The sequence below is a fragment of the Herpailurus yagouaroundi genome, unplaced genomic scaffold (genome assembly GCF_014898765.1).
Source record: "Herpailurus yagouaroundi ecotype Mexico unplaced genomic scaffold, PumYag 187, whole genome shotgun sequence".
Lineage (NCBI taxonomy): Eukaryota > Metazoa > Chordata > Mammalia > Carnivora > Felidae > Herpailurus > Herpailurus yagouaroundi.
In genome coordinates, this window is record NW_024412418.1 from 16,811,269 (window position 1) to 16,836,724 (window position 25,456).

The window sequence follows — 25,456 nt, forward strand, 5'->3', positions numbered from 1 at the left end:
TGGTCCGGGGAACGCCCCCTCCTCTTCGGCACGGTCCGGCGGCGGCGCCCCGCGCCCCCCGAGCGCCCCGCCGAGCGCCGGCGAGGCGGGACGCGCGCGGAGGAGAGCCCAGCCGGGGCTTAGCGCCCGCCGGAGCCTCCCGCGCGGGCTGAGGCGCTAAAGGGCTTACCCGGGAGGGGGGTGGGAGGCGGGGAGAGGCTCCCCCTTAAATAGCGCGCTCCGCCACTCTCCGGCGCTCACGCCGCGCCCGCCGCCGCCGCCGGACCGTGCCGAAGAGGAGGGGGCGTTCCCCGGACCATGGCATCCACCGAAGGGTGAGGGGGCTTTTCTGCGGACCCGCGGGGAGCGGGCGGGCGGGGCGGGGGGGAGGGTGGCCCCTCATCCCGGATGGGGACGCGGAGACGTCGGCGCCGGGCCTCGGAGACGGTGGCGGAGCGGTGGCTCGGCTGGGGGTGGGATGGTGGGCAGGGGATTGATTTTTCTTTGGCGAAGCTAGCTGCTTAACCCTTTGGAGATGCGGGAGGCAGACGCTGCGTTTCTTTTCATCGAAAGGGCACCGGTGGAGGTGTGAAGAAGAGTCCGACGGGGTGGAGGGGAAGAAAAACCCTCTTGACGTTACTTGTGAGATTTAGAAGCAATACGGGATTGGGCACGATGTGAGCGGCAGGCATTGCCCGGGGAAGCGGCGCTTGGAGCGCGGCGCGGGCTGGAGCGTGGGGACCGGCCCGGAATGAATGAGCCGGGACCAGGACCGGGGCGGGGCGAGGACCGGCGCGCGCGGCCTTGAATGTCAGATTTGCTGCAGAGTCCCGGGGTAGATGCCGGGCCTGTGGAGATCGCACTCTGTCCTTGGATGGTGGAATCTCCCTGGCCAGCTCAAAGGAAGAGTGGAAGAGATTTGGGTACTTCCCGGGAAGAGGCGGGGAAAGAAGTAGTTTTGGGCAAGGACAGGAGTCCCCAGATTCCACTGGGTAAAAACGCTGGCCTCCCCATTCCGCCCCGGGGCAGTGCAGTCCGCTCCAGCCTTCTGAGGCAGCAGTTGGAGGGGCGGATGTTCCCAGTGATAGATGACAGCTATCTTTAGCAAGAGGGGACAGGGGCTGCAAGAGGCAAGAGGATCTCTTGAATACGCACACCTCAAAGGAAGGGTCCACAGCAACGTCCCTGGAATCAGGATCTCCCAGGAAACTTTTCTGGCTTGGTAGAACGTGGTTCTGGTTGGGGAGCTCAGCTCTTTGGTTAATACACAAAATTGCCCTAGCCACTTGCCAGAAATCACCAAATCCAAGTTGTGTAGAAAGCCACTGTCAGCACCTCCTCGGGGCACGGGTGGAAAATCCTTGGTGCTGGCACTGTCCATAATTTCTGTCTAGTAAATTTTCCAAACCCCACAGGCTTCTTTGGGGGGAAGGAGTCTCTAGGAGTAAAAAACTGGTTCCCAAGTTAGATCTTCAGATTCCTACCTCCAACAAAAGGAAGATAGTTCTACAACCGTCTCTCTGTGTTCAGGGAAGGAGCTCATCCCTTTTCTGTCCCCAGGACTCTTTCCGAAGGAGTCTGGCACCTTGTGCTAGCGTGAGATTTCTTCTCTCTTTTCATCCTAACATTTCGGCAGTGTGGACTATTTTGATTATTATTTCGCCAAGAAAGATGTACACACGTGTGCAAGGAGGGTATCACATTGTGCTAAAACAGAGCTCTGGAATTAAATATTAAGAGCCCAGATGGCTCAATCTCAAAGCCTTTCCCTGTTAAATCGGTCTTTCAAATTAGAAAGGGTCCTTCTAGACTTAGCCCTGCTTTTAAAAGCTAGGTTGCAAAACGTCTATGAAAGAGGTGGATGATGGTAGTCTTTCAAATTCTGCACCCAACTCACCCCTCATTTTGATAGCCAGATAGTGAAGGCAAAGGTTAAAGCAACAACAAAGACCCCCAAAGGTGTTTGTCTCACCTTTGTCCTAAATGAGAGTTGTCAAATGATTTGACATTAAATACAGAGTGGAAGTGATTTTCAGTGTTTTTAATGCCTTGTTTGTACACTGTGCATGTTAAGAAAAAAATGGCAAAAAAAAAACCAAAAACAAAAAAACTTGTACTGAGAAGATGAATTGAAAAAAAGGAAAGGCTGGGAAACATAGAGAAAGATCTATGAGCCGTTATCCCTTAAGAACAATAACTGATGAGCGGGTAACATTTTCAGAAGCCCTGGTCTGTCTTTGTCTCTTCCTTTCTTCTACCTTTCCTTCCCGGAACATCTCCTGGGTAGACCCCACATGCTAGGCACTCCTCGGAGATACAAACAAAAATAGTTTGAGAGCTGGCTTTTAGAATGCTGCCTCCAATCAACGACATTGATTGGTAAATTGTTCGTACGGTTTGGTGGGATTCTCCTGCGTCTTCTGATATCTTTGATTAATGTGCCTTATAAACACACAAGTTCAAGTTCATGGGGAATTCTCAGACCGGTTGCCTTCATTAGCTTTTGCTTTCTACCCATGTTGAAGCTGTTTCTTTGAAACACATTGCCGAGAAGGAAGCAAGACTAGCAACACAATTATATGTTTTCCATGCATGTATTTTCAGTTCAACTCTATTTGATCCCGAATGTTTGAGGGGCGCCTGGGTGGCGCAGTCGGTTGAGCGTCCGACTTCAGCCAGGTCACGATCTCGCGGTCCGTGAGTTCGAGCCCCGCGTCGGGCTCTGGGCTGATGGCTCAGAGCCTGGAGCCTGTTTCCGATTCTGTGTCTCCCTCTCTCTCTGCCCCTCCCCCATTCATGCTCTGTCTCTCTCTGTCCCAAAAATAAAAATAAAAACGTTGAAAAAAAATTAAAAAAAAAAAAAGAATGTTTGGGAAATGGGAGAGTATGGTGAACCGACCATTCTGGGTACCATTCATTTGGTGATACAGTTACCGTCAACTACTTATGCCGATTACCAGCTAGAAGCAATAGTGACATCTAATGTTTATTTAGTACGCCACTTGCAAAGCTCATTTGTATACATCATCACATTTGCTTCTTCCAATGTCTGTGAAGTAGGTGGTCCAATGAAAATGGAATTTAAGAAGAAGATGGCGTAGAATGTAAAGTCATCTTTCCAGGAAGATTCCAGGACTTGGCAAAATTTTGGGGTTATCATCTGGAAATGTCAGTTGTCATCAGAGAGTATACTAGGCATGTCTAGCTCAGAAGATCACCCGCTTTCTCTCAATCCTTTGGCGTACACACCCTGCAGATTTGCCTTTTGGCATATTCTTATTATCAGCCTCTGCACTTGGTCTTTGCCTTTGCAAAACATACCCAAGACGCTTTGGTTATTTGAGGCTTCTAATTGTTTGGAATGGGGATTATTAGTATCCAGTTGCCATAGAAGTCAACAGTGGACTCTTTGGTAGTTCCCAGGCCCGGAGAGGTATTTTCTTGCAAAGCGACATCTAATTTGATAGTTGAGCACTCTTTTTCTCTGGCTCCCCGGACATGGCTAGAATTACGGTTTTAGGTCTTTGACCCAAATTGGAAAGAGATTATAAGTAGTTGGTGGCAGACAGGCTAGTCAATTATGGTCTGAGTTGTATTGGAGTGCCTCGCTGCTGTAGAGGTGGACGTTTTAGACAGATGTTTGGGGGGTGAAAGACCGCTAAGTCTCCATGTCTGTCAGGAACCCACAGCGATCTGTCTTCTGATCAGTTCCCAGGAGCCAAGGGGTCAGGGCAAAAGCCAACCACAAGGCCTTGGGTTTCAGTTTGAATGAGAAAGCAAACGAAACAGAACTGCTGACAGCAGGAAAACCCTGGCAAGGGAGACCTCTGGATTTATTATTTCAAGCAAACAAAAGCAAAACATAACGATTGCCTTCTCCCTCCTCCCCTCGGGACTGAGTTTGAGGTCAGTCGGAGGAAGAACCCACGAGTGGACTTATCGGAAGGCAAGTGGCGCGCACGGGGTTTGGAGGCCAGAGGGGGTTGCGTATTGCATGCCTTGGGCTTTGCTGCCACTGTCATTTTTCATTTTGAAGAATATAAAAACAGCCTCCTTGGGTAAAATAGATACTAGTGGAATTACGAAAAAGCCATTTCGTGTTCACTAAGACGGCCTCTTGTGAGTGATTGGAAGCTCAGTTCTAACAAGAAACGATTTCTAAATCCGAATGAAGCTGGATTTCCCCCAAATGAAGTAAAAGAGCCAGGATGTTAAAAACCAAAAGACAGGTCTGTCCATCGGTATCAATAGCCCCTTTTGCTCTCTTACGCAACACGATTCGGCACTGTCTCTTTTCACTTCAAATTTAAGGAAATTGTCGGACAAGGAAAAGTCCTTAAGAGAGAGAGCTTCGGTTGCAGGAACAAGCGATATTTAACAAGCCAAGTGTGAAATTTCTGGGTCATTGTGCCATAAATCCTAAAGATGCAGGATTGCAAAGCTTTTCCACTGTTCGAAGCTCAACACAGGTTGATTTCAATGAAAATCCCCCCTCCCCACCCTCCTCTAGGACTGTGTCACCAATGCCCAGATGTCCGGTTTTCCCCCACGTGAAGGCAAACTAAATTGCTTTCCATGCTGATTTTTCTCCCCCATGGGACTGGCTTGTCCTAAGGAACTGAATCTACTCTTCATTTCAATTGCCTGATATGATTATTTTAATCGAATGAGACGCCAATAATTTAAAATCTTCTAGCAACAGTAGGCAGGAACGTCACTCTCAAGGTAAAATTTTAGTTTTCCTTGCATGTAAGAACTTGTCCTTGACGTCTGAAAACATCTGACAAATGCCATATATCACTTTGCTTGCGAGCTTCTCTTCATGCTCTTGACAGCTTGTTGGGGGCACGCAGGATGCTTCATAGCAAGGGTTTTAGAATCCAGATTATGACAAATCTCTTTATTTACCAGAGCCTGTGCTTGCCCTCTCCTCCCTCTGCCCGCCCCTCACCCCTCACCCCTCTGCGCCTCAAGTGCTTGGTCCTTGGATGAATTCATTAAAGGGGTGTTTAAAAATACCTCATTGCTCTGTCCCCACGTGCCCATCATTGATTGGAGGCAGATCGGCCACATATTTGTCAGTAGAGTAGAAAAGGACTAGCATCTTGTTATAAATCTGTCTGGTTGGCTTCTAGACGATGGCAGGAAAGACAATGGGCCGGAGACAAGGGAAGATCCTTAAACTTTAGAAAAGAATAACTCAGTTTCTAAGTGCTTTGCTTCCCCCCCCCTCCCAAAATGGTGGTTGTTGTTTTCTTTAACGGTGTGATATTTATTTACGTGTCTTTCATTGATGTATGTATTTAATTTTCCACGTAGGTGAGCAGATAGGACGGCTGTCTGCTGCACCGCCCTCTGGTGACGTGGGCAGTCTTGGTAGCTACTTTGGATTGCGGACTCATGGAGCAAGGGTTGTCCTTTAAAAATGGAATGAAGGGAATGGACTCCATTTTGGTGGCAGGACTTGGTCTGTGTCAATCCTGGCTCCCTCTAGGATACGTGATGGTACATGTTAAAGACCTTGAATGAAGTCCCTGGGGACAAGGAGGGAGATGGGCTCCCCTCCGCCCCCTCCCTTATATTAGAGGCTTCATTTAAATCACCGAGAGTACTTTCTCCTGTTACATTTGGTCAGGAATGCCATCTGTCACTCGCTCTTCGTAATCTGGCACGGGACTTTCTCTCGTATGCCCCTGCCACCCCCGGCTCCCAGGCACTGTGCTTTCAGGATCACGGAGCTGGTGGCAGAGTTAGAAGTCAGTCTGAGACCTGTCTGCCTCCCAAACATGGCTCTTCCCACATCACTAGACGTGAGGCACTGGATGCCTGTGGACCGTACATGGCCCACAGGCATGTATGTTTTGGCTTACACAGGATTTTGAAACTATTACAGTTATTTGCTCCTACTTAGACATATTTCACCTAAAAAAGGAATTGCGATTCTGGCTTACTCTCAAACATTGGGAAATCTGATGGCAAAGGATCTGTCCTTTTGTCTTGGTACCACTTATTGAGCGATGATAGCTCTGCATTGGTTTAAGCACTTTATATGTATTAATTTATTTAATCCTGCCAACAATGTGATGCACAAGGACTATTATTATCCCCATTTGACAGGTATGGAAATGGAGGCGTAGAAAGATTCAGCAACTTGCCCAAGGTTTCACAGTTAGTGAGTGGCAAAGCCAGGCTGTAAACCCAGGCAGCCTGGCTCTGCACCCTCGCCCTAACCACCAGACTACACGGCTTAGTCCCAAAGGGCTGGGGTCAGGGGGGCCAAGTGGCTGTCCCTCGAGATAGGGCATGTGCTTGGGCACAGTCTTTTCCGAGACGACTCACTCATGTTACCTCTTGACCCCTCACCTCTCTAAGGCCCTCTTGGAGAGAATGAGAGCTTGGGTTCTGTCCTCTCATGGAGTGCCACTCTAGTGGTTGTGGATTGGGAGAATTCTTCAAAACCCCATTTCTATGACATGAAAGGTAATTCCAGCGACTTTTTCTTGTTAGCCCTTTCACCACTACCTTCTTGTTATTTCCTTTCACGTTGCTCTGGGTTATTCTTAATGATGAATTCTTTTGTAATTATTCATTGTCGGGACACCAGTAACACAGTCTTATCCAGATGCGGTGCTCTGCAACGGCCCAGGGCACGACCACACGGGTCCCATCCCTTAGAATGCTGAGCCTTGGGCGTGCACTTCTTAGTGGCAAATGTAGCTGAGCATTTTACAGCTCTGGGATTTATCCTTTCCTGTGTGATTTCAAGTGTAGCCATTCAGGGTTGTGACTTCACTTAGCCACTTTCCTGAAAGAGCTATGAGCCCTACCCTTTTAGGAGCAGGGCTGATGTTGTTGTTGGGTGGTTTTTTGTTTGTTTTTTTTTTGTTTGTTTGTTTTGTTTTTTGCGACATACGCGAACAGTGATGACTAGAGATGCCCTTTTCTTTCTATTATTTTTTAATTTTTTTATTATTTTTTTCAACAGATGAAATTTATTGTCACATTGGTTTCCATACAACACCCAGTGCTCATCCCAAAAGGTGCCCTCCTCAATACCCATCACCCACCCTCCCCTCCCTCCCACCCCCCATCAACCCTCATTTCGTTCTCAGTTTTTAAGAGTCTCTTATGCTTTGTAGAGATGCCTTTTAAATTGAGGGCAAATTTTTTCCGAGGTCATGTTGCTGTGTATTTAAGCACAGTTTGCTGATCACTCCATAGGTGGCAGTAAATGTCAGCACTTTGTCCAGACTGGTCTTTTGATTCCCTTTGGAAGCCCCTGGTGCTTAGGGACTCCCAATTCCCACAGCATTCCATTCTTTTTTGATTAAAGAAATATATCTCCACCAAGTATATCATTTAGTATTTGTGAGACAATCATCATAAATCAACAGTGTTCATAGATATCACCGTAAACAAATATAAATAGGACTATTCATTTCAACTTATTCCAAGTCTGGGTGACTATACATACACGATTTCATTAAATCCTTGGAAAATTACTATGGAATGTTAGGCTCATTTTACGGAGAGAGAAATTGAAGCTTTGAAAAATTTTGGTTTTATGCTGTTATCGGGTGCCTTTTTTCCCCATCTCATTCAACTCTGTTTCAGAGTATCCACATTTTGCAGTTAATTCACATTTCCTTAAAATTTCACAGACCTTCTCTTTGTTTGTTTCAGCTCTAGTGAGTGTCTCCAATCTTTTTGGTCAAAGGGAACAGGATAGCCGCGTGTCCTTGCAAAAGGAGATGATAAAGCATTTAAGAGACAATGCACAAGAAGGATGGCGATGATTACAGAGAAGTTAACTTATCTTTGAATGGAGATGCGACATTAAGGAAAATGCCTCCATTTAAAAAAAAAGTGGGACTAAGTTTAGGCAACTGAGAACAATGGCCAGACCCCGGCCTGTAGACATTAAGCCAAAGAATCTCAAATAGAAGAAGCAGTTGCAATGTACAAAGGGAGATAAAGTAAAAGAAGACAGATAAAACAAGAAAAGCATTCTTTTTCTATTAGGTATCAGACAAAGCCAACTGCTGCAGACCAAATTGTATTTTTGTTTTTATCTCAGTCTTTACTTAAAAGGATGGCTGGGATCTGATAACCAGCTTTGTTAGGAAAGTGGATAGAAGTCAACATGAACAAAACACAAGCAGATAAATTCGGCTAGAGATCAAATGGATGGATGTCAGCTGACAACACTCATTTCAGGCACTCGGGACCTTCAGCTATTGTGTTTTATATTTAGATGCAACATATGGTCTAGAAAAAATAAATTTTGTACGAATGTATAAGAATAGAGTAGGGAGTAATGGCATTATAGACCGAATCTGTCTCCCTGGTGTTTCTCTGGGATTCAGCGTCATCAATCAGCAGACATTAATAAAATCATCATAGAATAGAAGCTCTGAAGGGATCATCGATTTTTTGATCATGATTAATTGCTGACATTTCAGATGAAGAACTGATCATTTGTAGAAGTTTATCTATTAGTCTGAGAATATTCAAATTTGCATTCTTTCAGGACATTGATACATTGGGTTTGAGGCATTGTTGCTGGTTGGTCCGTCCTGGGAGGGCACTCCGAAGTGGAGACTTGTGTTCATAAAGTTTATTGAGGGGAGCTGTCAGCATAAATCCCCGTGGAAGAGGGAAGGAAGCAAGGTGTGGGCAGAGGGAGAAATTGAAACAGTCACATCAAAGGGCTCAGCCCATCCCACAGGAAGCTCATTTCTTCTGAATGCTCCTGAATTGAAGAAAGAGGTGTGGCCTTTCTACCCCTGCGTCAACCAGCCGCTGCTGGGCAGTGGGCATGGCCCTGGGTGAGTACAGGGCAAGGCTCTAGAGGGCGCTATAGCTGGTGTCAGTATCGACACTGCCAGCAGGTAGGGGAAGAAATCTTAAGGGTTCTGAAGGTGGGAGCATGGGAGTCTCGGTGGCACACCACAGCATCCATTATTGACTCCAAATTCGAACATTCGAGAGAGAATCAAATAATGGGTACAGTTGCCTTCCATCTGAATGTCCAGGCCTCCACAAAGCCATTGTCTGTAATAAAATACGATATCTTAAAAGAGTAGGTGGTTGGGGGAAAGGGCAGGGAGAAGATGTAGTCGAATGGGCCCGATGGGCAGAGTTAGCAGGCATCCTTTTACTTAGTTTTAGCCGTGACCCACACGCTCGCCAAAGACGGACGACCAAAGACCTTCTCTTCAGTCCAGACCTTCCAGAAGTATCTGGTGCAACGGGAGGATGGTTATCTGAAATTGCCTAGGAAAGGGTTATCACCTCTAGTTAGTGGAAGGGGCCAGAAAGAGCAACAGATAAATATACAGGGAACCAGAGTATAGCTATCGTTGGTAATCCCAGGGTCGACAGCAGCTTTTTCTACACTCCCACTAGTGTGTTGCCCGTGGAGTCCTTACCTTGGGAAAAGGTGGCCAGTGAGCTGGACAACCCCCTTCTGGAATATCCACTGCTTTGTTCTATTGATTCAGGAACTCATGCATTCTGTCAGTCTGCAGCCAAAGGTGCTTTTAGGTTGATTTGTCTCAGCTCCGTTCCCTTGGCAAATATTAAGATATGTTCAGAGATGAAAGAGAACTTTTGTACATAATCTAAGGCCTTGGAGGTTGCACATCTATGGACATTTCCCCTTCTTCTCTCACATCAGCTGACTCTGCTTTCTGAGACTAGGACATTGATTATCAATGTTTGTGTTTTTATATTAGCACGACAACTTAATCCAAATGGCTCAATTGCAGGGCAATAGATGATAAAGCAAGCCAACATTGAAAATTGCCTTTCTTTCTTTTTACTTGTTTACATTATTTACTGTGGCAAACAGATACTGTACATGTTTCCAGTATTTGGGTAAATACAACACCGTATTCAGTCAACATTGAGAAAATCCATTTTATACAAAGAATTTACCAGCTAAATAAAGGGATGTTCAGAAATTACATGAATAATTTGTGTCAGAGGAATTATTTTTAACAAAAATTTTTAACTTTTTGTCCTCTGGATCAGTGACTCTTAGCCCCATAAACGGTAACAGCGGCAACAGCACAAAGTGGCATTATTAAAAAACAGAAACCAAAAACCCCCAAATTTTAAATATTACAGAATGGCATAAAATGAAGAAGTAAGAGAATGCCTCCTACCTCAACCCTGTTCTCTAGAATTACTCATTTTTTGGTCTGACCTTCGAGATAGTTTTCTTTTCTTTTCTTTTTTTTTTTTTAATGTTTATTTTTGAGAGAGAGAGACAGAGAGAGAGAATGAACGAGTGGGGCTGGGGCAGAGAGAGAGGGAGACACAGAATCCAAAGCAGCCTCCAGGTCTAAGCTGTCAGCACAGAGTCCAACACAGGGCTCGAACCCATGAACCGTGAGATGATGACCTGAGCCAAGGTCAGACACTTAGTGGCCTCCCAGGTGCCCTGAGACATTTTTCTGTGCCCATGTAAACATCCTATTGTTAAGATGCAAATTTTACCATCCTATACAGACGGTTGTACAACTTGATTTTCACGTGACACTTGTAAATGTATGTACATGTGTTATATTTATCTGATAATAGTCTATCGTATGTCCATATAGGTGGAATATGAATTGGAGGAGAGGATGAGGCAGGGACACTGAGACCAGTTATGGTTCAGGTGACAGCAGTGATTCACGTGGGGGATAACGGCCCAAATGAAGGTCCAGGGATGCATTTGCATTACCAGGTTCCTAGGATGGTTAGAAGGACTCAGTGACCAAGCATCTATAGTGGGTGAGCAGAAGGGAGTCTCTTGGGTTTCTGGCTTAAGCAAATAGAGGTGGAAGAGAGTGCAGAAAAGGAATTCAGGAGAGAGATGGCAAGTTTGAAGGAGAAGGTAATCAATTGGGTTCATCAGAGTGGTTTAGAACTTTTTGGTGGACATCAGGTGGGGAATGCTCACAGAGCAGTCAGATACAGGAGAGTCTGGGGGCCTCGATTTAGTGGCATTTATGATCACAGAAATAAATGAGCTCACTCAGACAGGTCATGAAGCTAGAAAGAAAAATGAGGGGGTGGTGCCGGGGGAAGAATCCTGGGATGCTCTAATGTCTATAGATGGGCAGGGGTGGGGGGCAATTCACAGGATGCTAAGAAATAGGGAGGGGAGTCAGGAGAGAGCAGGTGTCTTGGAATGGGAGACATTGCTACGTGCTGTAGAGAGGTAAAATAACGTTAAGTACTAAAAAGTGTCATTGAGTTAATTAGTTTCAAGGCCATCACTGACCTGTGCCAGAGTCAGCAACGTGGTGGCTCCTGTTGCCATGTTGGCATGGGTTGAGAATGGATGGAGGGAAAAGGCATGTAATTTTTTTTTTCAAGAGTGGCAATCAAGGGGAGGATGGGAATAGGAAATTAGATTCTGAGGAGATTACATCTTGGCTTTTTTAGGATGGGTGCAATGTGAGCATGTTCATATGCTAAGAGAGAAGTTTGATTAGTGATGGTGATGTCTTGGGTGCCCTCTGTAGAAGCTGATGAAGAAAAGAATTAGAGGGGGCGCCTGGGTGGCTCAGTCAGTTGGGCATCTGACTTCGGCTCAGGTCACGATCTCGCGGTTCGTGAGTTCGAGCCCCGCGTTGGGCTCTGTGCTGACCGCTCAGAGCCTGGAGCCTGTTTCCGATTCTGTGTCTCCCTCTCTCTCTGACCCTCCCCCATTCATGCTCAGTCTCTCTCTGTCTCAAAGATAAATAAAAGTTAACAAAAATTAAAAAAAAAAAAAGAATTAGAGCCAGAGGGTAGTTCATTGCTTGCTCTGGAGGTTCCTACATGGGAGGGGAAGGTCGCTCTCTGTGAGTGCTTGGCCAGAGTATTCCTGTTTGACTGATCCCACAGCCCACAGTATAGGGAAAGACACCTCAGGATGGAGAGAGAGGAAAAGGTCACCTGCTTAGACTTCGAGCTCTGTGCCTTCCACCCTGGTGATCCATGGAGTGACAGGCAGATGGGGCAGCCAGCTAGAGTTGGATGGATTTTAGTAGTCATTGGCATTATTTTTTAAGATTTAACTTCTGGAATCCTTTCTAAGTCTCCCTAGCTGGGATTTTTCTCTTTCCCTCCAACTGTTCATTTGTACTCTCGGGTAGCTGGTGAAATTTCCTTGGATTCATTCTTGATCTCCATTTCCTCAGCTCTGCATTCTCTTTGGATAACTTCTTGGGTACTTTCACACCACATATACATTGAAAACTTTAAAATGTGTGTATATATATAGTTTATTTATTTTTGGAAGAGAGCGGCAGAGAGATAGGGGACAGAGGATCTGAAGTGGGCTTTGCGCTGACAGCAGAGAGCCAGCTGTGGGGCTCAAACTCACGAACCATGAGATCGTGACCTGAGCCAAAGTCAGACACCTAACCCACTGAGCCACCAGACACCCTCTAAAATGTATATTTCTAGCTCGGACCTTTCCTCCAAGCTCCAGATTCGCATATCCTGTCATCAAATTGACATCGCCCTTTGTGCGATGCACAGACATCTCCAAATTACCGTGGGAACAATAGAACTCTTGATATTTCTTCCTGTAGACCTCTCCCTTGGCCCACCCACTTTCTCCCATCTCAGTTAATGGCACTACCATCCATTTGGCCATTTGAAGCGAGCAGTATAGGTATTAGCCCTGTTTTTTCCCCTCTCTCCCAACAGCCCCACCCTACAAGCTTTCTCAGTTCCATCTCCAAAATGTACCTCAAGTCTGGCCTTTTCTCTCCATTGCCAGGGCCCTCACATCAGCTCAGACTACCATCATGGCCCCACTAGAAGCTCCATAACCTCCTAACTTTCAGTTCCTCAAATACCCCGTGGTCTTGCCCACCGCCTTAAAGCGCATTCCCTCCGTCCGGACCACCTCCGGCCCTCCACCCACCGCCATGCTTCAGTTGGCCGGCACCCTCTTATCCTAGAGCCTTCCGTTCTTGGTTCGTACGCCAGTTCCCAGAGGGGTCTGCCCTCATCACTCCAAAAACTGGGTCCCCCTGTCGTGGCCCCACTTCATCCTCTGCGTTTGCTTCCTCCATGGCATCGGTTACAGGTTTTCAATATTTTATTTATTTACCTTTTTGTCCGTATCTACCCCCCGCACCGGAACGTAAGTGCTCTGGTGGCTGGTCCCTCATTGCACCCCCTAGACCCTGGCACCACGCACTCAATAAGCACCTGGTGATTGAATGCTCATCCTCCAGGTCCAGCCTCGGGAGGCAGGGGAGGCCTCTCAGAAGAAGTGACGTTTGAACTGTCTTCCAGGGAGTTTGTTCCCATTACACTTTGTTCGGACCGCTCTTCCGCCAATTCGTGATAATGGGGTGCGCTGAGTGTTTTCTTGTCTGTCTGCTCCCGTCCTGGTGTCTCTCTGGGGATCAGGGCTATATTAATTTCTTTGTGCCCCAGCTTATTATCATCATCACAATGCGTTTAGTGTAATTGAGTTGTCTAGCTTACAGAAGGCAGAGGGGGATGGCTTTAAGGGGCTTCAGGGCCATAGTGGAGAAAACATGTCCTTTTGCTTCTTGGGACAGGTCCTTTCTTAAGGTTCTGGTGGTCAGTTGCACTACCCTGCCCAGCAGTCAATAACCCGACTTTTGACTGCTAAGGGTTGATAGCATCCAGGCAGGTTACAAGAATAACTAGCTGGGCAGCAGCTCATCTTGTGAAGCCACCAGTGTATTTGTCACAGTTGGTCATGTTCCTGTGCTATTGTCTGGGAAAGATGACAAATCCCTATAGCGGCTGTTAGTTAAAAAATTTTTTTTAATGTTTATTTATTTTTGAAGGAGAGAGAGAGACAGAGCACGAGTGGGGGAGGGGCAGAGGGAGGGAGACACAGAACCCGAAGCAGGTTCCAGGCTCTGAACTGTCAGCACAGAGCCTGATGGGGGCTCGAACTCACGAACCGTGAGTGACCTGAAGTGAAGTCAGACGCTTAACTGACTGAGCCATCCAGGTGCCCCTACGGCTGTTATTTTAGAATGCACTGAAATTTAATCAGATGAGACTTTTGAGCCTTCCCTCCCTCTTTCCCAAGACCACCTGCGTCCTGTTCCATGATGTCTTTCTGTTCCTTTCCTTGTTCCTTGTGAAAGGAAAATAAGAAGTTACCATGAGTTTGATATTTAGATACACAGAGAAGGATTTCTTAAGTCCAAGATGATGTTTAAATTGCATCAGTGAATAAAATCCAAGGCTCAAGGGTTCAACCGCTCATAAAACTGATTTAGAAAAAGAGAAATCCAGAAGCTGACACCATTATTGTTAAGCTGAGGCTTTTTAACTTTTCAAGAGCTTCTGAGTGTATTTAATCATTCCCAATAGAGTTCTCCACTCTGGCTTCCTATTGTGGTTGGAAAAAAGAGCCATGAGTGAAGAAATAAAAAAATCCTATAGTTGGTACGTGTGTTTTCTGGCCATCTAAATAAAAACGTTTGTTGTGTCTCTGTTTTCTAAAGTGAAATTCTTCTCTGGAGTTGTCTGGTGGCGGGACATGCTGAGGGGTATGTGTTGTGCCCTGGTGGGATAAGAGGATAACAACTCTGCCCAGAATCTTCTTTTCTTATCAGTGAGAATTCTGAGGTTGAGTGAAGGGCCAGTTTGTGCAACTGTCTTCCTGAGCCTTCACCCGGTAGCTGAAACCACCCTCATCGTCCTTGTGGCAAATGCTGGATTCCTGCTGGATTTGGAGCCAGGGCCTTCAAACTGCTGTATTTGAGTTGAAAGTGGCTTCCTCAGGCATGGAAGTCACTGTTCATTGGGAGAACCAAGCATACACGGCTCATGGTTTTACTTTATTTGCTTTCTCTCTCCCTCTGAAGACGCTCAGTGGGTTTCTGGGAAAGTAAACTCCAGATCCCACACAATCTGCACGTCATTGTTCAGCCATCAGAAGGACCCATCCGGTTTTTCCAGGAGGGGGCACTGTGGAGCCCCGTGTAGGCTCGCTGCAGTGCAACGGTAATCTTCCTCCGCGGCTCTGAGGCAAGAGCCAGAGGGCCAGTTGCCTCTTTCCCAGGCCAACACCAGCTGTTGCCTTGGTTTTCAAGAAGGGAAGCCCTACTGCTTTGATTATTTACATTTCAAGCGACCTGGAGTTGTTAAGTCACTGAGGGGACCAGAGCTCCCTGGCACTCAGGGCTATCCCTGACGCCACGGGCTGAGGTTGAGAGTGAGTTGACAGCAGCCGCCATTTACCATCCTGGTCCTGGGTCCTCGTCCACGTCATCAACCACCTGGCTTCTCCGTGAGAGTCATCAGCGCCGATTGAAAAACATTTGCTGGTTCCAGAGCTCGGGTATGTCCAAACTGGTTTTGTCTGGGTTGTTGACTGACTTTTTAAGGTGACACAGGGGCAACCATGGGGAAAAGGAGAAGCCCTTAAAGAGGGAGAAAAAGACACTGGAGAGATTGAAGGGTACATTTTGAAAGGGTTGGAGAGGCCCCAACATGAGGGACGCAAGAATAGAAGTATGAACATAGTCATCTCTCTTCTCAAAAGGACTAACCAGCCGCCCCAGAGGTCTAGCTTGTGTCCCAGCCCAGTCGGAAGCAGGCAACAAAGTCAAGATGTGTGTGGAAATGCTGTGTGTTTGGTGCAGGGCACACTCCCTCCGGAGGAGGCCGGAGAGGAGTCAGGGACTTCTGTCCATATGTTTGTCTAAAGAGGACCTCCCTCTTCGCCTTTGAGCTAAGCTGCTGCGGCCGGCCAGTGAGATGAAGGCGTCCCCATGGTGTCAAGGAGCAGGAAAATCACAGTTCCACCCAGCTGTGACTTTAGTGACTGGTCACAGGGCGTTTTAAATTAACCTTTGAGTTTCCATGTCATGGAGTCCCAGCGTATGTGTTGAGTACATACATGAAAGCGGTAAAAAACTCACTGGGCGGGTTCTTTCCTGTAATGATTTCTGATTCCTCCTTCAAGAGAATCTTAGATTGGGTGTGGACAAAGAAACACAGAGAAGCCGCCAGCTTCACGGGCATGTGACAGGTGGTAGCCCAGGGCCTGAGCTCAGAAGGGCCCCGTCTTTGGTTTAAGGCTCTGCGGTCACCATCTTGAAATTCTTAGTAACAAGAGACCTTGTGTTTTCAGTTTGCACCAGACCCTTGGAAAGTGCGGGGCCGGTCCTGCAGGGAAGCCACACGTGTGCAAGCCCAAGACGATAACCTTGGGGCTATCCGATCTCTTGCAGGGCACCAGAATGTTCCAGTAACGAGACGCTTTGCATAAAACGGCTTCCGGCAGCCAGTGTTGCCCAGTGGTTAAGGGGTGTGTTTTACACTCCGAAAGACCCAAGCAAAATTTCCCGTTCCACCACTTGTGAGCAGCGTCACTTCAGGGAAATTCATTAACTTTCTCCGAGACTCGGTTTGTTTCTCCATTACATAGGCACAATACCACCCACTCGACGGGGTTGGGAAAAGATTGAGGCGGGATGTGTGTGAAGCAGTCTGGCTGGTGTCTGGGACGTGGCAGACCCCCTGTAGTGGTGACTGTCCTTGGAGTGGCATTACCGTACTGCTGAACTTAGCGGAGTCTATCCGTCATTCTCCTGGCTTTGCACATTGGATTGCTAACACTCAGCGCATACCTGCAGGTATGGTTGCTAATTCGTTCTCCCAGAGGCCCCTGGTGATAAGATTAGGAAGTGGGTCCTGGCCGTGTTTGATCTTCTGAGCGGTGTATTTGCACTAGCGTAGGTTTGAAGACTTTTCTCCTGTGTGCTTTTAACCCTTGAACTCACAACACTGCTGACTCGAAACGCATGGTGACTTTTCCAGCATGCCTCCAACTCTCCGACACCAGCCGGGTGCCCTACGATGCCATTCCATTCTGACACCATCTACCTGGAGTTGGCGTCACTCCCATAAGCTAAGGGTTGGGTCCCACCAAACTGCGCCCACCTCAGTGCGGTTGGAAGCCCGTGTTGCGCTTCTCCCTGATTGGCCGAACATCCGGGGGGTTTGCACAACCCCCGCCTCAGGTTTGATAATGTGCTGGGACGACTCGAAGTACTCAGGGGAACACTTTACTTACATTTCCCAGTTTATTGTAAAGGATACCGCTCAGCAGAAGACAGAAGAGGTGCATCGGGGCAAGGTACTGGGGAAGGGACGTGGTACCCTCTCTGGGTGCACCACCCTCCCAGCCCTTGGATGTGCTCACCAACCCAGAAGCTCCCGAAGCATCATTTAGGGGTTTCTGTAGAGGTTTCCCTACATTACAGCTGATTAAATCGCTACCCATTGGTTGTTAACTCTGTCCAGCTCCTCTCTCTCCCCAGAGGTCGAGGGTTGGGGCCGAGACATAAATAAGTAAAACATAAAAAAATCATATGCAGCTGAGTGCCGTAAGATTTCTATATGATTATTTTTAAGGGAAATCAAGTCTTTTAGAAAGACTTCTGTGTTTTGAGGTCTTTTTTTTTTTAATGTTATCTCTGCTAAATTTTCATGGGACTCTGGCTTTTCAGGGATGCACCTGTATGATACCGTGGCAGCAGTAAGCCATATGAAGGCACTGTTCTGTAAAGGTAGAGAGTTTATCCGTAACTGAGGTATTCGTGATGCGTGACGTCCATACTGGTTAGACACAGACGAGGTTAAAATACCCCAAACTATAACACCTATTCTCCCACTAGCCAGCGATAAATATCTTTGCCATTGGTGTATTTCATTTCAGACTAAATGCATATTTACTTATCAATACATTTTTACTAAAAATGGAAGCATAACCTACAGATTGTCTTACAAACGAATTTTTGACTCGACAATGGGTTGTGAACCTCTGTTAATAAGTAAATCTATACACTTATTTAATCGCAGTAGTTTCCATTTTGTGGATGTATTACAACTTTTAGAAGCAGTCTCCACTGGTCAGATACTTAGGTTGTTTCCGATTTTTCATTATTATGAACGTCTTTGTGTATACCCCTATGCAAACCCATTTCATCATTTCCTTAGGGTAGGTTCCTAGAAGTTGAATCGCTGGGTCACACCTGTTTCCCAACTGTGCAGTGTCTGGTGGGGACAGGAGATTTGAACGACCAAATGCAGTTGTCTTTTTGAGTTGCCTTCACTGCAGTGTCTATTATCGTAGTTGTAATATAGAATGGCTCTGAGGTTAACTTTAATTCCTGGCAAACACCTGAAACATTCCTGAGCAAACACCATTTCTTTAGACTAAGAAACGTCTTTTCTTTGCAGTTGGTTAAACATTTTTTTTTCCTGTCTTGGCTCTTTTTTTTTTTTTTTTAATATTTATTTATTTTTGAGAGAAAGAGAGAGACGGAATCTAAGCGGGCGAGGGGCAGAGAGAGAGGGAGACACAGAATCCGAAGCAGGATCCAGGCTCAGCCGTCAGCACAGAGCCTGACGTGGGGCTCGAACTCACCCACCGTGAGATCATGACCTGAGCCAGAGTAGGACGCTTAACCAACTGAGCCACCCAGAAGCCCCCTGTCTTGGCTATTTATATGTATGTTTTCTCTGTTACATTCCACATCAGGGCTTTTGTGGAACATTCTCACGGTTTCTTTATCTGTTACTGTGCAGAGTTCACGCTGCGTTCCTAAGGGGCTAGCTTTCCTCTAACAAGTGCTTTTTGTAAAAAAAAAAAAAAAAAAAAAGTGGCTCCCGATGTTACTGGGGCTGGCTTCTTCTTTTTTGCCTTGTCTTTTTGCTGCACCTTGAAGGAGCCAAGTATCCACTCTGTTTTGAGTACAAATAGGTGGTCCGACAAGCTGTGTACAACTGGAAAAGGCATCTTCTAGAGTGCAGGCATCATCACACAAGGTTTGCCTCCCACATCCTTAACCTTCTTGTCTCGAGATCCAGTTCTGCCCCTCACCCCAGCCACCCCCTGACCTCCAGTTGTGCTCATCTGGATCTTGTACCCAAGCTTTATGGAGGTGACACGTGTGTAACAATCAAAAAGGGAGAATCATCCAGTTTGGTTTCATCACTGAGTACGTCAAGCTCAAGGTCAAGGTGTTGGGTCCAAGTAATTAAAAGTGCTTGCTCTGGGGGCGCCTGGGTGGCGCAGTCGGTTAAGCGTCCGACTTCAGCCAGGTCACGATCTCGCGGTCCGTGAGTTCGAGCCCCGCGTCGGGCTCTGGGCTGATGGCTCAGAGCCTGGGGCCTGTTTCCGATTCTGTGTCTCCCTCTCTCTCTGCCCCTCCCCCGTTCATGCTCTGTCTCTCTCTGTCCCAAAAATAAATAAACGTTGAAAAAAAAAAATTAAAAAAAAAAAAAGTGCTTGCTCTGGTTTCCCATCTTAGAAGTCCACAGGGGGCTCAGTGTCTGTTAAAGGCCAACTCTCGGCTTCCTTATGGACGAAGGGGGACTATGTGGGGAGGACAGAGATTCGAGGAGCAGGGGAGGAAGAGAGGGGAGTACTGAGGACATGCTGAAGGTCAATGTGGATGGGATTGCTCTTTCCAGGCTGGTAGGAACGGATTGTAGTTGAAAATTTTTATTTTGTGAGCAATTTGCAGGCTGCAAATAAATGCTCACAAAGTCTCTCCTCTAACTGGATGGTGACCCGGGCAGGGGCAGGCTCTGCAGGCCTGGCGTGGGGTCCTTCCTTCCAGTTCACGAGGCTCTGAAGGGGCTCTCTCTAAAATGCGACACACTCTGTTCTCATCTCACGTGTTTCCCAGCCCCGTGGAGCTGAGTCGGAGGCTAAGCCTCCTGCCGCTTAGGGTAAGACTTTGCCTTTATTTAGCTCTCTTAAGATTAGATAACTCGCATCACCTCTTAGAGTCCGGAGGTGGCATTGCTTTTTATTACCTGACAAACTGTGGACCCCAGATATCTTTGAGCAGGTTTTACTTCATGCAATGTGTAGTCACCGTAGGCTTAATGTCCTTTGGACTGCTCAGTATGGTAGCGCTCCAAGTCTGTGCCCTGTTTCCTTGGCCAGATGTCTGCGTTTTGTTTTTTGTTTTTGTTTTTGTTTTTTTGTTCCATCCCCTTCAAAAGTGACAGTGGTCAGTGCATGTGAAATTGCGCTGGAAATGAATGCCGGATGGGCTTTAATGTCATGTGAAGGATAATTAAGTGTTTCTACTTGTGGTCATCATGGACTCAGAACATTCCAGAACATTTGGCTCAGCCCCTCATTATGTTGAAGCCCACAGTCAAAGAGGGTTGAGAGACCTGGGTTTTAGGCCTTGCTCTGCCATTGGCTTCTGGACGAGAAATCTATCATTATCTCATTCTTTTTCCTGCTCCCTATGTGAGCTTTAGAAGGCGTGTTGCCTATTGTACCTGTGTTCTTCCCTGTACCTTGGACCTCTGGTCCCCATATGCTGGCTGTTCTGGGGCCCCTGGGACTGTTGCCCCTTGACACTGTGCTGCTCACTCCGAGGTCTTGGTGCAGAGGTGAGGTGGGGAAAGCCGAACTTCCCTTAGTTTCTCTGTCCTTAATTCCCCAGAACCTCTCACATACAAGGGGGTTGTGGACGTACAGACTTTATCAAAGATAAGGGAACAACTAGAGGGAATGATGATGTGAAAAAAAGATAACCATAAAAATCACTATTCTCAGTGCTTAAGAGGAAAAGAATCCTAAACATTTGACAGGAGGCCTCCTAAGAGATGAACTCATCCCTGGTGCTGGCTTGAGGTCTGAACTCAGAGAAAGAGCTCCTCTTCCAGTCCTCCTCCAGGCTAACCGCCACTCGCGTCTGGAAAACCACCCCGCTCCTGCCCACAGTATACTGGGTGTTGTCCTTCGATCTCTGTCGCCCTCCCCGCCTCAGGACAGCTCAGAAGTGTTCACCGTGGAGTGTTCCAGAAGTCATGGTGAATCACGGTGGAAGGCACAGCTGCAGCATGTGCCACAGCTCACGTCCTCCTGGGTCTCCAGGGTCTCTGGGGGCCTTTTAGTAACCGTAGGCCACAGCGTGTGCTTCCACACGAGGCCCCCGGGTTCTCGGGGACAGCACGGTCCTCGTGGGCAGCGCACCCTCCATACCTACCAACGAGAGAGGTATTTGGCTCAAGATGTGACAAGCTCTGCACTCCGTCCTCCATCGATCACAGAGACTTCGCCTACCTGGGCATCACCTTTGCTCATCTTCCATGTCATGCCTGGCGGCCTAACCGTGCATTCGGAACAGGACTCTGTACTGTGCCGGTCCAAGCCCGAGGCCATTGGGCCCTGGTCGGTTCTGCTAACTAGATCAGAATCTATGGGCTGGGATTTTTCCCAGAATTCTGTCCTGTTCCTGGCCGGTGGCACGGAGGCCTTCCAGCAAATGAAGGGGAAGAGAGGGTGCAGGGGTGTTACGGCCTCTCCCGGGAGAAGAGAAGGCCACGCGGCCTGCCTTGCCTGTTCTGGCTTCTTCAGCTGAGCCGCTCGGCCGTTTTCTGCAGGCTAGAAAGTTTATGCTCCGTGGATGGAAGAGAAGGAATTTTATTTTTAATTAGCACACTTAAATTAGCTGTTTGCACTCTCCTATATTTGAAAAGTGGCCTTTTGCTCCGGGAGGTATGGGCCGCAAAATCTGCACGTGCACCGTCCAAGGGCACGCAGGTCATGGGGGGGGCCAGAGTGAGGCCGCTGTCCGTGGTGCCTGAGCAGCCGGCTGAGGCTTTGACCCAGGTCTTGTGTCTCTGATGCCCCACACCTGGCCCCGGGCACGTTCGGGGGACCAGCGTGGACGTCAGGCTTTCACTGCAATGCTGTGAGCAGACCAGGTCCGGGTCACCACTGCTGTAGCAGGTGTGTGTGTGTGTGTGTGTGTGTGTGGCAGGAAGGATCACATCCTGAGGCCCTTAGACAAGTCAGAGGAGTTGGCCTCCCCCAACGAGCCAGATCCCAGGGTTTTTTTTTTTTTTTTTTTTTTAAATTTTTTTTTTCAATGTTTATTTATTTTTGGGACAGAGAGAGACAGAGCATGAACGGGGGAGGGGCAGAGAGAGAGGGAGACACAGAATCGGAAACAGGCTCCAGGCTCTGAGCTATCAGCCCAGAGCCCGACGCGGGGCTCGAACTCACGGACCGCGAGATCGTGACCTGGCTGAAGTCGGCCGCTTAACCGACTGCGCCACCCAGGCGCCCCATAGATCCCAGGGTTTGGTTGGGAATTGCTCAGGGGCTGGGGCAGGAGCTGGTGACAGAAGGGGAGTAGTAAGCTTGCAGATTGCTGAGGCAGGAAGGGCTCCACCGAGTGGGCTGGAAAGTGCTGGGTCATGGTTAGAAAGAGTCTCAAGGGCCCCTTCTAGCTGTTGTCATGAGAATGAAGCCCTGGGGGATGAAAAGGAAATGTGTAGAAACACGAGTTAATGGAAGGGAGTCTCTATTCTCTCCCTTCTCTTAAAACCAGAACATTTAAAGTTTGTTTGTGTTTGTTTATTCACTTAGAGAGCATGTGCAGGGTAGGGGCAGAGAGAGAGGGGGAGAGAGAATCCCAAGCAGGCCCTGTGCTGTCAGGCACAGAGCCCTACATGGGGCTCGAACCCGCAAACTGTAAGATCATGACCTGAGCTGAAACAATGAGTCAGACGCTGAACCAACTGAGCCACCCAGGTGCCGCTAAAACAAGAACATTTTAGACAACAAACCTTGTTGATGTCTTTTAAATATCCACATGCCATTTTAAGATGAGTGTTTTATTCATATAATGATTTTCGGGGTTTTTTTTTTTTTTGGTGGTGGGGGTTTCACAAATTATTAAAGGGAATGTTTAAAACTCAGAGGAAAAGCGGTTGGTGACTTTTTTTTTCCTCAAATTTGTAAAACATCATTTGGATTTTATCTGAATGCTTCTTTCTGATTACCAAATCCTAATTTGGTTAAAGGCTTAGCCACGAATACCAGTTTTGGAGTGATTTTTGCCATCTCTGCTCGGGACAGTAGGGCGGCAGCAAGGATGGAAGGGTAGGCTATGCATGTAGCCATTGCAGTGACCAGGGAAGGGGCCCCTGTAGTAGCAGTGGGGGTAGGGGCAAGGGCAGGGGCTAGACTGGCCTCTGTCTTCAACAAGGCAGCTTCAGAAATCAAGGCCCTCCTGGAATACCACACAGACCCCTGGCTCAAGTCACAGTAAAATGTGGTGCCATTCACTGATTTAACAGATGCTCGCGGGGACTGGCCCTCTGCGAAGTGTCAAGGGTGACCTTCTCCCAGTCGAGTCAGATACAGCCACTGTCTGGCCGCCACGTGGAGCCTGACAGCCTGGTGCCCTGGAGGTAATGCACCTTGGTCTTCTGATCCCTGCCGTCCTCGTGCCCTGACCAGAACCTTAGCATGAGACACCTGGAACCAAGGAGCTGAAGACGCTTGGACCTAGGACCGGCTGCATACTGGATGGGTGACCTAGCCTTAGAGCTAGAGGTTCCTTCTCTGTCCCTGCTATAAAGTAGGAATAATAGCATCTACCCTGTAGTGTGATAATGAAGGTCATCTGTCATTTGACCAGTGCTGGAACAAATAGGTGCTCAAGAAAAGGTAGCCGTTTTATGACATATGAGCATTCAAGCACAGTTGTGCTTCGGTCCCTCTGGAACACCTCAAACGGAGCCCCGAGATAGATAAAACCTTCAAAATGTGTCAATGCTGCATTTATGCACGGTCCCCCTCCAAGTACACATGTGTACTTCACTGTGGTTGAATCTTCCAGAAAGGGAGATCCTGAGGATGCCGAGTCTAGATGGACACTGTGCAGGACTCAGGGTATCCCTTCCAGATGACTTTCCAAACCCCCCCCATTGCTACTGGGAGAAGACTTGGGGAGCCCTGGGGGCCTTTATTCGCAGCTCAGATGTGGCACTTAGGAGCCCAGAGTCTCTGATGTGCCTGGTCTGGCAAGCAGAAGTGGAACAACAGACTCAAAAAGACAAATACTCTGTTCCTGGGAATTCAGAAGAGTCGGGATGGAATGGCCCAAAGCAGCAGGGAGGCAGGCTTCCTCGGCCCGCTGCTGGTGACTTCCACCACCCTGACACCGGGGGGCGCTGCAGCCCCACTTTTCCTCAAAAACGGAGGGAGGCCGTCCCTGGGTTTCCCCGCCCAGCCTTGAAAGATCCCCCATTTCCTCTATACTTGCATGATTGCCCATTCTCTGTGCCTCCCTACGTGGAATCCTGCAGTGCCCGAAACAACAACAACAACAACAACAACAACAACAACCAAAACCCCCAGAAAATGTGCATGGCTTATTCAACCTGGAAACTTAACAAATTAGCAAGAAATAGCTTTTCATTGTCACAAAAATTTAAGAGTACACATCAGCCGAAAGAATTCCATACACCCCTTGATAATAGTCTTCAACTCACGTACGCTCACACACACAAAATAGAAGAATTATAAATGATTTTTATATATTTACTAAAATAAGGTAGCACTCTGCAACCTATTTTGTTACTTGCTTTTTCACATAACAATAGCCCTAGGAAGCTTTTCAGAGTTGACTCTGTTTAGATAATCTGGGACCATCAAATCTGAGGTTCAAAGCCCTAAGGTATTAAGATTAAAAACAAAAATCAGGGCATCTCAAATGCAAATTTCTAATTAAAGTGAAGAGAGGCTTAACGTGATTATGTTTTGGTCACTCCATGAGCAGCATCTAACAGTATTTATTTGCATGATGGGTAGAAGGCAGGTGATGTTTCCTAAAGCTAGAAGAGCAGTTACGGCCCTTAAATACCCCGAGGAGAGGAGGCCTCGTTCCCCAGACCTGTCCCCGTTTCCTCCTGGACTGCTTGGTGGTCACGTGGGCCAGTTGGTTTTCCCAGAGACAGAGGTGGAATTTAGCGCTACGTCCAGCTGGGAAGGCGATGGTTTGGGTAGGGAGAGATGCACAGAGAGTAGAAATGATAGCACAGGCTTTGTTGTTGGACTAGCACAGGTTCAAATCTCAGCTCTGTTACATGCTGCCCAGCTGGGGGGCCTTGGGTCAGTTACTTAATCCCTCACTGCCTCATTTGTAAAACGTGGTAAGAAAACTCTTGCGGGATTGCCGTTAATATCAAGTCAAGTAGCATATCTATCTCTATCTACTTATCTATCTATCCCTGTCTACCTATACTATCTATTTACTTACCTATCTATCCCTATCTATATCTATATCTATATCTATATCTATATCTATATCTATATCTATATCTATATCTATATCTATATCATCTATATCTATATCATCTATATCTATCTTCTCTATCCCTATCTATATCTCTATATCTACTTATCTACTATCCTTATCTGTCTATATCTATCTCTATCTATCTATCTATCTACTGATCTGCCCCTATCTGTATCTATATCATCTATATCTATATCTATATCTATATCTATATCTATATCTATGTATCTACTTATCTATCTATCCCTATATATCTCTATCTACCTCTATCCATCTACTTACCTATCTCTATCTATCTATCTACTTATCTATCTATCCCTATCTATCTATATCTATATCTATATCTATATCTATAT

General features: G+C 47.2%; 1 protein-coding gene and 1 long non-coding RNA gene across 4 annotated transcripts in view; both read left to right on the forward strand.

Moving 5' to 3' along the window:
- Positions 1-83: 83 nt before the first annotated feature.
- SLC1A2 (solute carrier family 1 member 2) overlaps positions 84-25,456 on the forward strand; it is a 141,253-nt gene continuing 115,880 nt past the window's right edge. For 2 of the 3 annotated variants that reach the window (XM_040495446.1, XM_040495445.1), the window contains exon 1: positions 84-314. In XM_040495446.1, the coding sequence (XP_040351380.1) occupies positions 298-314 (17 nt within the window). In that variant the 5' untranslated portion in view covers positions 84-297. The remainder of the gene's footprint in view (positions 315-25,456) is intronic. The other variant, XM_040495444.1, reaches the window with a different exon arrangement.
- Positions 13,903-17,834, forward strand: LOC121043546 (uncharacterized). Its single transcript, XR_005796895.1, has 2 exons — positions 13,903-15,307; positions 16,203-17,834. It is a non-coding gene; the product is annotated as an uncharacterized LOC121043546 (long non-coding RNA).